The sequence below is a fragment of the Sminthopsis crassicaudata genome, chromosome 4, assembly GCF_048593235.1.
Source record: "Sminthopsis crassicaudata isolate SCR6 chromosome 4, ASM4859323v1, whole genome shotgun sequence".
NCBI lineage: Eukaryota > Metazoa > Chordata > Mammalia > Dasyuromorphia > Dasyuridae > Sminthopsis > Sminthopsis crassicaudata.
Genome location: NC_133620.1, coordinates 61,453,442 through 61,466,076, shown reverse-complemented (window position 1 = coordinate 61,466,076; position 12,635 = coordinate 61,453,442). Strand labels below are relative to the sequence as shown.

Below are 12,635 nucleotides of genomic sequence, written 5' to 3'. Positions count from 1 at the left end.
TTGAGCTATTTTTGATAGAGGTAAACCCTTATAGTTGAGTTTGTGGGCTTTGTAGCTAGGGCTGGAGTCATATTTAGTGAACATTATTCCATTAATGCCCATATTTATAGTAATTAGTAAATGCTGGCTCCTTCCTCCTTGTTGTGAGAGAGCATATAAGCTTCTTGGAGGGAGGGATTTTTTTTGGTCTTTTTGTCCCTAATATTTGATTTCCTTATAGGTACTTAATAAATGCTTTTTCAATTGAATTGAGGCTCAAATGAGATGATGTTTTTAAAATCCTTTGCATAACTAAAAGCACTAATAAAATACAATCATTTGTTGATTTTAGTGTGTTTAAAATTCTAACTCCTATTTTATTTTTTCTTTATTTCCCTAACATATTTTCCTATTTGAATATCTGTTCATTTGCACATTACCACTTTTTTTTTTGCATCACATTTACTTGTAATTAATACACTTTACCATGATTTCTTTTTTTTTTTTCAGGTGTTTCCAAAATATTAATTGATATTATTAGAGGAGAATCATTGATCAGCTGTGGTTTCAGTGTTGTAATTTTTGGGTCTTTTAGAAATTTTGGAAAATGGAGTTTAGCTTTCAAAGGTAGGAATTTTTGTTTCTGATTGTGTTCATGTGGCATATTCCAGGATATTCTAGAACTAAATGCAATTCAAGGTTCTTTAATGTCATTGACTTTTTTATGCTTGATTTTTGGCAAATAAAAAATGACATACTAGGTTAAAGTACAGAATTAGAGTTGGAAGGCATTGTGAAAGCTATCTAGTCTTAACTCCTTCATTTGAAGAAACTGAGAGTGATAATGGATAATTGCCTTGCTCAGATTTACATAACTAATAAGTGTCTGAAACATTATTTGAATTTTATTTTTCATAATTTCATATCCATACACTGTACTACTTTCACATCCAAAAGGTTATCTGTGTGTTTTTCTGTGTACAAACGGGGTAGGTGACTCCTTCTGTACCTCCCATATTCATTGTAGGACGTTCCTGGAACCAATGCCCAAGGGGGTCCTGGAGGTAAGTCTATATTAATCTCTAGGTATGATAAGAGAATAAGATGAGATAAGAGAAGGGCAAAGAGTCACACAGACCAGTTTTGTCAGTCTTACTCTGGAGTGAACTGGTTTACTGGGCAACTTATCAAGTTTTGTATCTAGGGGAGATATTTGGGGTAGATAGTTGCCTTATGATATTCATAACTCTTTTCTATGATGTATCTACATTGCATTTTTAGAGTTGACTGTGAGACGATATAATAAAATGATGATCTATTTAAATTAATTTACTTATTCAGCGCATTACCAATCAAATTACCTAGTAATTATTTTGTAAAGCTAGAATAGATGTAAGAAAATTCATTTGGAAGAGCAAAAGATAAAAAAAATATATTACAAAGCCTTAATCATGAAACAATCTGGTAATGGCTAACAAAGAGTAATGGATAGTGAAATAGTTTAGGTACCCAAGACAAAGTAGTAAGTGACCATAATAATCAAGTGCTTGATAAACCCAAAGATCCAAGTAATGGAGGGCAAGAGCTCACTATTTGACAAAATTTCTGGGAAAACTGGAAAACAGTTTAACAGAAAATAGGCATAGACCAACTTCTCATGCAATAAAGTCAAAATGAATGAATGATCTAGGTGATTTCATATGTAAATCAGAGGAGCATAGGAAAAATTGCCTGTCACATAGAGAAAATAGAATTGATAAGTCACCATTTTTGCAATTTTCTATTCTATATGATGTTTAAATCACATTTCTTTGAGTCAAATTCAAAAATTTAACTTTCCTCTCTCAAATAAATATTTGTACCAAGGAAATCTGTTGTTCTTGAGGGTTACAGGTAGATGTCAGGGAGTCTGGTCAGTTATCTTTGCAACACTGACTGTCTTTGAAGAAAACCTGGTCTGCTATTGCTGTGACACTAACTAGTCATGCAGATAAAAACCATCAAATGAGTTTTCTATAGCAACAAGATGAAGAAAGGGCTATTAGCTCTTCATTTCTAATTTCCAACTAATAACATTGTTTCTCATGCCTGTGATGCTTCATACTATGTGATCAATCATATTTTTTTCACTATCTATGATGCTGCCTTTTTGCTTTAGGATATTGCTCCTTGTGTCTGTAAAAATGATCCATCTGCCCTTATTTGGGATCTTTTTGCTTACTTAGGAGCTAAAAAAACTTTTTATCAATAAATTGAAGATGCTTAGAACTTTGTGCCTCAATCATAACATATTCATGGACTGGGAAAAAGTTTATGACCAAGAGATAGAGAGAATCAAAGGAAGTAAAACAGAAATTTTTGATTACCTGAAATTAAAAAGTGTTTGCACAATAAAAAAGAATGGAAACAAAATTAGAAAGAAAGTAGGAAAAAATTTTACAGCAAGTTTCTCTGATAAAAAGCCTAATTTCTCAACTATATAGAGAAAAGAGACAAATTTATAAAAACAAGAACCATTCCCCAACTAATAAGTGAGCAAAGGATATGAACATGAGGTTTTCATAAGAAAAATAAAAGTTATTAATAATCACATGAAGATTTTATTTTTATCTTATTTCTAATCACTATTGATTAGAAAATTACAAATTAATGTAACTCTGAGGTACTTCACATGTACCAGATTGGATAAATGCTGGAAGGAATGTTGAAAAAGTGGTATGTTAGTACATTGTTGGTGGAGTTGTGAACCGACTCAATGTTCTAGAAAACAATTTGGAACTATATTTAAAGGGCTTTCAAATTGTACATACCCTTTGACCCAGCAATACCACTACTGGGTCTATACCCCAAAGAGATAAAGAAAAAGGAAAAAATCTTATATGTGCAAAATATTTATAGTAAATTTTTGTGGTGGCAAAGAATTGGAAATTTGAGGGGATGCCCATCAAATAATGAATGGCTGAACAAATTATAAATAATTGTGATGGTATACTATTGTGCTATAAGAAATGATGAATAGGATTATTATAGAAAAACTTGAGAAAACGTATATGAACTGATACAAAGTGAACTCATGCAGGAGCAAAACCAGAATACTATGCATAGAAATGGTAATATGTAAGGATATCAATTGCAAAAGACTTGGCTACTCTGATCAACACAATCATCCAAGACACTTCCAAAGGACTTAGGATGGAAAATGGTAACTACCTCTAGAGAGGCACAGATCAAAGCATACTTTTGTTGTTAATTTTTTGTTTTGTTTTGTTTTTCTTTTTGTTTGTTTTTTTTTGCAACATGTCTAATATGAAAATATATTTTGCATGGAAAAAAGAGTCAGCTGTGAAAGTTGTCAATGATTCACTGAGATAGGAAGAGGACCGTATTAGATTAGCCACATACTCAGAAATATTTGAATTAAACAATGAGCACTTGATAGACATTTAATTGAACAGTTCCTTTTTTCAGGTCCTTTCTCTATGATTTGATGATTTTGAACTGACAAAATGTCTGTCTTGATCTCTCTGTCCCTTTGATTGCTGAAAAGGAACATACCTGTGGGGAAACAGAAACTTAAAGATTTTTAGTATTTTAGATACAGAACGGAACCACTGAGTTCATTTAGTTGTGAATCATGGGTTTTAGATTTTAGAACCAAAAGGCACCTTAGTCCAACTACATAATTTTACCAGTGAGGAAACTGATTCTCATAGAGATAATGTTACTTTCATCAAGATTACACAGTAAGTATCTGAGCAAGTCTTTGAATCCAGATCTTCCTACCCTAAATCTAGTGTGCTATTCTCTAAGGTTGCCTCTCTCCTAGCTTCTCAGTTAAGAAAACTGAGACCCCCAAAAGGTTAAATCACTTACAGTTAATTAATGACTGAGTCAGGACTAGATCCAAATCCCCTAACTCTCCAGTCCTTTTCAAATATGGTCAAACAGTAGCATACAGAGAGCCAAAAGTATGGTGATGTTATAGATACTTCTTATGAAATATGGAAAAATTACATTTCAACCTTGATTTTCTTTCTTTTTTTTTTAAACAGAATTATACACAGCAGGAAGTGTGTGTATAGACATTTTGGGAAGTATCATATTGGGATACTTGACTGCCAAAATTTCCCAATACATGCTGACAGACATATTTGGTGATACAGTAACTAATGTCATTCTTTGCTTCTCAATGGCTTACTTGACTTTCTATGTTGGTAAGAAAAGGGGAAAAAAGACATGTGTTATACATAGAAATGAATTATTTATTTTTTCTCCTATAATTTTCTAGTTGTTATATTTTTCCTTTTTTCTTGTGATACTTCTGCCATTATAATCTTGGTTTAACCCCTCATCTCATCCTTTTGCTACCCCAGCTACTTAACAGATTTCCCTTTCATTTCCTTCTCTTTGACTTTTCCTATAACTTCTCTGATTCCCCACTCCCTATAAGTTATCAAAGAATACCAGAGTTGGAAGTTATCACAGAAGTTATCTAAAGACTTATCTAAAGAATGAACATTCACCCTCTCCAACTAAACCTTAGCTTTAGAATTCCTTTCCACCTCCAGAAACTCAAAGATAAATTAAGTGAGGTAAGTAAGAAGTTTTGTTTAAATTTGTTGAGATTGAAATTCCAAGAGACAGTAGTGCAAGCATGATTTAATCAATTTATTAGTTAGGCTAACAATAACCAAGAAATCGAGGTCTTTAGTCTCTCACTTACCAAAGACTTTACCTGGGTCTTTGGTAAATGAGAGACTAAAGACCTCAATTTCTTGGGAGGCCATAGGGTCCTTTAAATCCAGGTGTGGATTTCCTTCTTATTGACCTGACAGTACTTCCTTGGGTCCCTTGGCAAATATAAGGCAACCCTGATTGGTAAATGGATTGGTCTTCGGTGTTGCAATTGTCTCTGAACCTCAAGGAATGCAAGTTGCTCCATAATAGACAGCTTCCTCCAGCAATCTTGACTCAGCTATGTTTTTATTGTCCTGATTTCCCTATAAGTCAACACAAACTTTAGTAAAGGATAAAAACAAGAATATAAGAGTCATTCTCTGCAGCATGGATCACATAGAAACGTTGATTATTAAATAAGATAATCTAATATTAATTTTCCTTGATCTTTAACCTTGTTATCAGAGAGGTGGGATTTTGGGGTAGTGGATAGCCACAAAGTCCAAGCCTGGAAGTGGCTAGACAGAGTGATGAGGAGCCAAGATCCTTGTGGGGACTGCTCCTCTTGGCACTGAGGGTGTATAGGAATTCCAATACTAGGATGAGAAAGATTCTCAGGAAAAGGAAAGCATACAAATGGTGGAGAACATGGGAAACAGCTTGGTTACTCTATTAATACCTATATCGGACAGAAGGAAGTGAATCTTATTGTTTCTGCCTTCCTAATTTGTCTCCGTACACATTGCCTTCCCCTCCACAGCTACCACTTTTGTAATAGATTTTCTTGACTTCTCATATGATAGCTGTAATAGCCTTCAGAAAGGGTGACTCTGCCTCAACTCTCCTCCCACTCCAGTCCATCCATAATTCACTTGCCTAAACAGTTTTGCCTAAAGTTCACATCTGTATCGCTTCCCCAAGCCACTCTCTCTCCCCCCCCCTTTTTTTTTCTTGCAAAGTGCTTGCTTGAGGATCAAATAGAAAACCCTAAGTTTGGCATTTAAAGCCTTCCACCACCTGACTCCTTCCTATGATTACCATCTTTTTACCCTTCTTTCCAGGAACTGTACTAGCCCACTCATTCCTCACACAGCCTTCTTTCCCTGACTTTGTTTTTGTTTCCTGACCTACATGCTTATTGACCAACTGACTGACTATATCTCTTCTGAATTTTCTGAAAGACCTCTTGTAGAAAGTGGGATTTAAAATGAGTCTTAAAAGAAGCTAGGAGGTAGAAGTGAAGATTCACTTTAAATCCCACTTTCTACAAGAGCTCTTTCCTGATCATTCCCACTTCTCTGATCTACTGCCCCCCTTTACCTCAGCCATTCACTGCCAATGCCTCGTCTCAGAAATTACCTTCCACATACTTCCTACCTTAAGTCCATACTTATTTGTCTCTTGTCTCCATTAAATACCTTGAAGGCAAGGACCATACTTTTGCCTTTCTTTGAATCCCAAGCACTTTACATTGTTCCAAGAATATAGCGAAATTTAAATATTTACTGATTGAATCACCAATAGGCTCACTGAAATTCAAAAGCAGTATCTGGAAAAACTTCTTCTTTCTTGTCCCTTTCTTCCTCATGCAATTTTAAATTTAATTTTTAAAGCATTACATGCACACTCTAAAAATGGAACAATCAACTCTAGAGCAGGTTCAAGCTGGTTCCAGCACACCCCTAATCTAGAGAATGGTATTTCTATGAATTCTATTTTATGGGATTTTGAGACCCTTGCAAGATGTCATTGAAATTAGGAGATTGGGAAAGAAGATCTTAGTAGTTGTTATTCCATACAGAATTTTTTTTATTCCTCATGTCTGAATTTAAGTCAGTATAGCCAATTTATCAAGCTAACTATAGTGAAAATAGATGTGTGATTTATATACTTGCTATCATTGGATTCATACCACATCTCTAGGAGATAGGTAGTGTAAATTCTGCTAAATGGAGGAGGCAGTTGAGGTTTAGAGCAGTTAAATGAATTGTCAAGGGAGCTACAATTTGAACCCAGGTCCTGAGAAACCATTTTTGATTATATGTTGAATAACAAAATAGAGTACATAGATTTTCATGCATTTAATTTCATTCATTTTTCTTTCTCTCCAGCTGAATATTTGGGACTTTCAGGCATTGTTGCTGTCATTGTTCTTGGGCTCCTTTTAGATTCCTTAAGCTTTAGGCCAGGAATTGATGTCACAATTTCTAAGTAAGATTATTACTATTTTATGGGTTTTTTTTTTTTTTGCTATGTTTTATATATTTTGGTAACTTTAATTCTAGCTATAGTCATTTATTTAAACTTTTTTATTAAAACTTTTTATTTTTAAAACATCTGCATGGATAATTTTTCAACATTGACCCTTGTAAAACCTTGTGTTCCTTCCCCCTCCCCCCCAGATGGCAAGTAATTCAATATATGGTAAACATAGTCATTTAAACTTTAAAATAAGTAATTTATGTTGTCTCTGATGTGGGATTGGTTGTAGATGGAGGGTCATTGGTATTCCTTTAACCAAATACAGAGAACTGAGCCCTTTGTTTTTATGGTTTAATGACTTCTTATTATTCTGAAAGATAGAGGTGAGTTGGGGGATAAAGGTTTTTGGTATGGGGTGATCAAAGTTAGGAGAATCATGGGACTGGGCAATGAGTTGCAACCAAATTTTGTTGTTCTTTCAAACAATGCTTGATACAACAACTTTTGCTTGTGGTGGGTTGAGAACAGATTCCTGAGCCCACTAGAAAAGTGAAATGAATAGTTAAGATGAATATGTGAAAATATTACTTCCTTCCAACTTAGGTTCTTATTCATGCTGTCATTTTCATGCCAATCTTTCATATTTACTTTTATTGGCATTGTGATTGGGTGTGAAGATATTAGGCACCTGGATTTTCACAGCTTCATTTTCACCATACTATTATTTATAACAGCGAATGTTACAAGGTAAGCATTAATTCTGTTGAAACTTGTTAAGATATATTTCTTTTTTTTTTTAAATCACTTTATTCTAAATTTATTTTATGTTCATGGAATAAATTAAGCATTTCCATACCATGTATAATAATAAAAAAGATAATTGCACATGAAACTGCAAATCTATTATGGATAACTATGGCTATTCCTTTTAAACATATAATAAACATTATCCTGTAAATATCTTTTTAAATATCTTTTTTCCTTTTTTTTTTCTCCTCCCTTCCCCTCCAGAGATGGCTATCATTAGGTACACACACACACATACATGTAAATTATTCTGTACATACTTCTATCAATTAATTCTTTGGATACAGATAGCATCCTTTTTTCATGTGTCTTTTATTTTTAATTTGTATATTTATAATAGTCAAAATTACTTAGTTGCTAGGTCTTTCTTACAACAACACTGTTTTATTGTTTATAATGGTCTCTTGATTCTGCTCACTTTGCTCATTTTATCTAAATCTTTTCTTGCCTTTCTAAGATCACTGAACTCATTGTTTTTTATAGCGCAGTAGTATTCTGTTACAACCATACACCATAACTTGTATAGCCATTCCCCAGTTGATGGGGATATTTGTAATTTAGTTCTTTGCCAACACAAAGAGAGCTGCTATAAATATCCCATTTGTGCCTCTCTAGGCAACAACATCTACCTAGCAACACTTGCTTAGTTGCAGGATTCAAGGTCACCTTGACCTGGCTTTAATCCCCCTTAAGCCCTTCTAAATGTCAGCCAGCAGACGTGCAAAGACCCAGAAAAATTAGGAACAGGTGTGTTAGACATGTTTCATTATTTAGGGTAGCAAGGGGGTGAAGCTGTTTCTATAGAGAATACCTAGTTTCTACCAGTATACAAATCATTGCTCTTTCATGCACTGATTGGTTTATCTGCTTTATGTTTCCTTAGTAATTTTGTGGCTTTAGGGTTTAAATATGGAGAGCATAGATATTTGTCTTGACCATATATATCAGTTTTCTATCTTTTCTTGTTTTCATGGTCTCTGTGAGAGTCAATAGAGCTGGTTTGTCATTGGTATTTCACACCCATTCACATTCAAAGTTGTAATTATTATTTGTGAATTTTGCTACATCTTATGTTTATTCACTATTTTCTTTCCCTGTCTCTCATTGTAGCACGTACCCAAAAATATATACCTATATATTATATATACACATATCCACATATACACGATTAGTAGATGAATCTATCACTTTCTCTTTAAAAGGGATAGCAAAAATGTGAAGGAAGGTGGCACAAATGTACCAGATTTCAAATTGTATTATAAAGTGGTAATTATCAAAACAATCTGGTACAGGCAAAAAAGAGATCAATGGAATAGATTATGTACATAATATATTGCAATAAATCACCATAGTAATTTAGTGTTTGATAAACCCAAAGATCCAAGCTTTTGAGACCAAAATGCATTCAACAAAGAGTGTAGGGAATTGGAAAGTTACACGGCACAAACTAGGCACCACTATCTCACACCACATGTCAAGATGGTCAAAAGGAGTACATGCTTTAGACATAAATGGTGATAACATAAGCAAATTGGAATAATTTATCTATCAGATATATGGACACAGGAAGAATTTAGAATCAAACAAGATATAGAGTTAAGAAATATAAAATGCATAATTTTGATTACATAAAATTTAAGTGTTTTTGCACAAACAAAACCAACAGAACTAAAATTAAAAGGAAACCAGAAAATTAGGAATTTTTTTACACAAATATCTCTCATATATGCCTCAATTCTCAAATTTATGGAAAACTGAATCAAATTTATAAGAATATGAGTCATTCTTTTAATTGGGAATTGTCAGATATGCAGTTTTCAAATGAAATCAAAGCTATGAATAGTCACATAAAAATACTCTAAACCACTATTGATTGGAGAAAAGCAAATTAAAATAACTCTGAGGTATCACTGGTTATCCATAAGATTGGCTTACTATGACAAAAAAAAAAGAAAGAAAATGATAAATGTTGCAAGGAGTGTGGGAAAATGAATTGTTGGAGTTGTGAAATGATCCAATCATTCTGGAGAGCAATTTGAAACTCTATCCAAAGAGCTTTAAAACTGTGTATACCTTTGGATTCAACAATACCACTACTTAGGTCTGTATCCCAAAGGGATTTTAAAAAAAGGGGGGGAAAGAATATATTTGTACAATAATATTGATAACAGCTCTATTTTTTTGGTGGCTGAGAATTGGAAATTGAAGCGATGTCTATCAATTGGGAAATGGCTAAACAAGTTGTGGAATGTGGTTATAATGGAATATTATTATGCTATAAGAAATGACAAGATGATTTCAGGAAAAAAATGGAAAGATTTAAATCAAATGATACAAAATGAAGTGAGCAGAGCCAGGAGAACATTGTACACAGAAATAGCAATATTGCATGATAAAGAACTATGAATCATTTAGCTATTTGCAGCAATATAATGATCTAAGAGATTCCCGAAGGACTAATGATGATAAATGCTATCCATTTTCAGAAAAAGAATGATATTACTTGAATATAGACAGAAACATACTATTTTTCTTTTCCTTCCCTTCCCTTTCCTTTTCCCCCTTTCCCTCCTCTTCTTTCATTCCTCCGTCCCTTCCCTCCCTCCCTCCCTCCCTCCCTCCCTCCTTCCTTTCCTTCCTTCCTTCCTTCCTTCCTTCCTTCCTTCCTTCCTTCCTTCCTTCCTTCCTTCCTTCCTTCCTTCCTTCCTTCCTTCCTTCCTTCCTTCCTTCCTTCCTTCCTTCCTTCCTTCCTTCCTTCCTTCCTTCCTTCCTTCCTTCCTTCCTTCCTTCCTTCCTTCCTTCCTCCCTCCCTCCTTCCCTCCTTCTCTTCTCTTCTCTTCTCTTCTCTTCTCTTCTCTTCTCTTCTCTTCTCTTCTCTTCTCTTCTCTTCTCTTCTCTTCTCTTCTCTTCTCTTCTCTTCTCTTCTCTTCTCTTCTCTTCTCTTCTCTTCTCTCTCTCTCTCTGTCTTTTCTTCTTTCTCTTTCTTGGTATTCTTGCACAAAATAGCTATTATGGAAATCTTAAAATGACTGCTCATGTGTAACCTCTATCATATTACTTACTCTCTCAAAGAGGGAGAAGAGAAAGAGAGAATAATAAAATCCAGAACATAAAAGTTAAGAAATGCTGTGTAATTAGAGAAAAAAACCAAAATATTTTAAATTTTTAAAAAAGGGTGTGGAGAGTAATAGTCCCTGAATTTACAGCCAGAATACATGATGGCTTCTTATTAGGGGATTCCCGTATGGGGTAGGAGGTTGAAATAGGTGATCTATTAGGTCCTTTCCAATCCTAAAATTCTCTAATCTAAACCTTAATTTCCAATGTTTTTCTTTGTACAGGATGATAACTATTCTGCTAGTAAGCCCTATGTTACTACATTCTTGTTGTGAATTCAATTGGAAGTGGGGGATTGTTATGCTCTGGTCTAGCATTAAGGGATCTTTCAGTTTAATCCTGGCTCCAGATATCCCTAACTTGAATGAAGAAAAAGTACAATTACCACAAATGGTAATTAATCAAAAGCTTTACTTTTCTCTTCTCTTCCCCCCATTACTTTTGCAGTAGCTATTTATGTGATATACTATTCAGTGTACTTAAATTTTTTTTTTCTGAATTGAAGTAGCTAAGTGTTATAGTAGATAACATCTCTCAGGATTTGGAGTTAGAAAGATTTAATTAGAATATAACCTCAGACACTAGTTAGATGATCCCAGGAAAGTCTCCATCTCTGATTCAATTTCTTCATTTATAAAATGGGGTTAATAGCACTTATCTCCCAAAGGTTGTTGTGAGATAATATTTATAAAGTGCTTTGTGAATAATTTTGACTAACAAGATTATTCAATCTATTAATTTTTCTCCATTAAGAAAAAAGAAACTCAAAAGAAAGTTGAAAAAGTTTTTCTTTCTTCTCCTCAAATAGACAATCTTTATAATAAAGAAGAGGAAAAAAAGACAGGGCAACAAAATCAATTCATTAGCTATCTAAGTATGGCATCATATGCCCTGAGTAGAGATGTTGGTCCATGAAATTGTTGATTGACTGACAACCTCATTTGCCTGTGCAAGGTTTGGGAAACTTTTGTCACCTGCAATAAGTCAGTTAATAAGAATTTATTGAGCACTTAAAATTTGCTAAATCACCTTCATTCCAAGTGAAGTACTGTTTCTGCTTCTTTGCACAACCTCAATTTGGGAGAATATACCCAAGGATAATCATTCCATGCTGACATTCTTGGACTCTTTTGGAGGTTCCCACTGGATACTAATATACCTCAGTCCTGGAATAAAAAGCAGGTATATAGATATATATATGAAGTGGTTGAATACAAGGTACTATGGGAGAAAGCAAGCTAGCTGTTGGAATCTCAGCTGCATTCTAAAAGATTTGCCCAGGATCATTCAGATAATAGTTATCAGAGATAGGATTTGAACCCGGTTCTTTATTCATTCTGTCACATTATTTCTACTCAGAGGGGAAAAAAAACATATTATTGACTGGAAGAGAATTTTTAAAAATCCAAATAGCATCAGAGACTATTTTTTTCTATTAATTCTAATAATTATAAACCTTGGAAAAATTTTAATGACTTTTTCTTATTTGTTTATTTTTTAGTATCTAATCTTAGTTCTAGCTGTATCTATACTGAGTATGATAATAAATTCATACATGGTGATTCACACAGCGATGACATTAGGTAAAGTATAACACTTTTACAACAATTATCATGGAAAAAGTAATGCCACTAACAAATCACTTTTGTATAACACATCTTTGTTTAATTATCATTCAAATAATAATAATATTCTATTATATAGGGTAATTGTTGGAATAAACCATAAATTAATCATATGTGAAATTAAAGGAGGAGTCCATAAACTCTTAATTACCTGACTAGTGGGTTGCTGATCTGGTGTGTGTAAAGGAGTAGGAGCCAGAAAAACCTGGAGTAAGGGAATATTGAGGG

The 12,635-nt window shown here is 33.8% G+C and overlaps 1 protein-coding gene across 1 annotated transcript in view; it reads left to right on the top strand.

The window, feature by feature from the left end:
- The window catches only part of SLC9C2 (solute carrier family 9 member C2 (putative)), a 105,281-nt gene that overhangs the window by 17,453 nt on the left and 75,193 nt on the right, over positions 1-12,635 (top strand). Inside the window, exons 6-11 of the mRNA XM_074308373.1 lie at positions 490-606; positions 4,032-4,193; positions 6,768-6,867; positions 7,462-7,605; positions 11,007-11,175; positions 12,284-12,365. Coding sequence (XP_074164474.1) covers positions 490-606; positions 4,032-4,193; positions 6,768-6,867; positions 7,462-7,605; positions 11,007-11,175; positions 12,284-12,365 — 774 coding nt within the window. The remainder of the gene's footprint in view (positions 1-489; positions 607-4,031; positions 4,194-6,767; positions 6,868-7,461; positions 7,606-11,006; positions 11,176-12,283; positions 12,366-12,635) is intronic.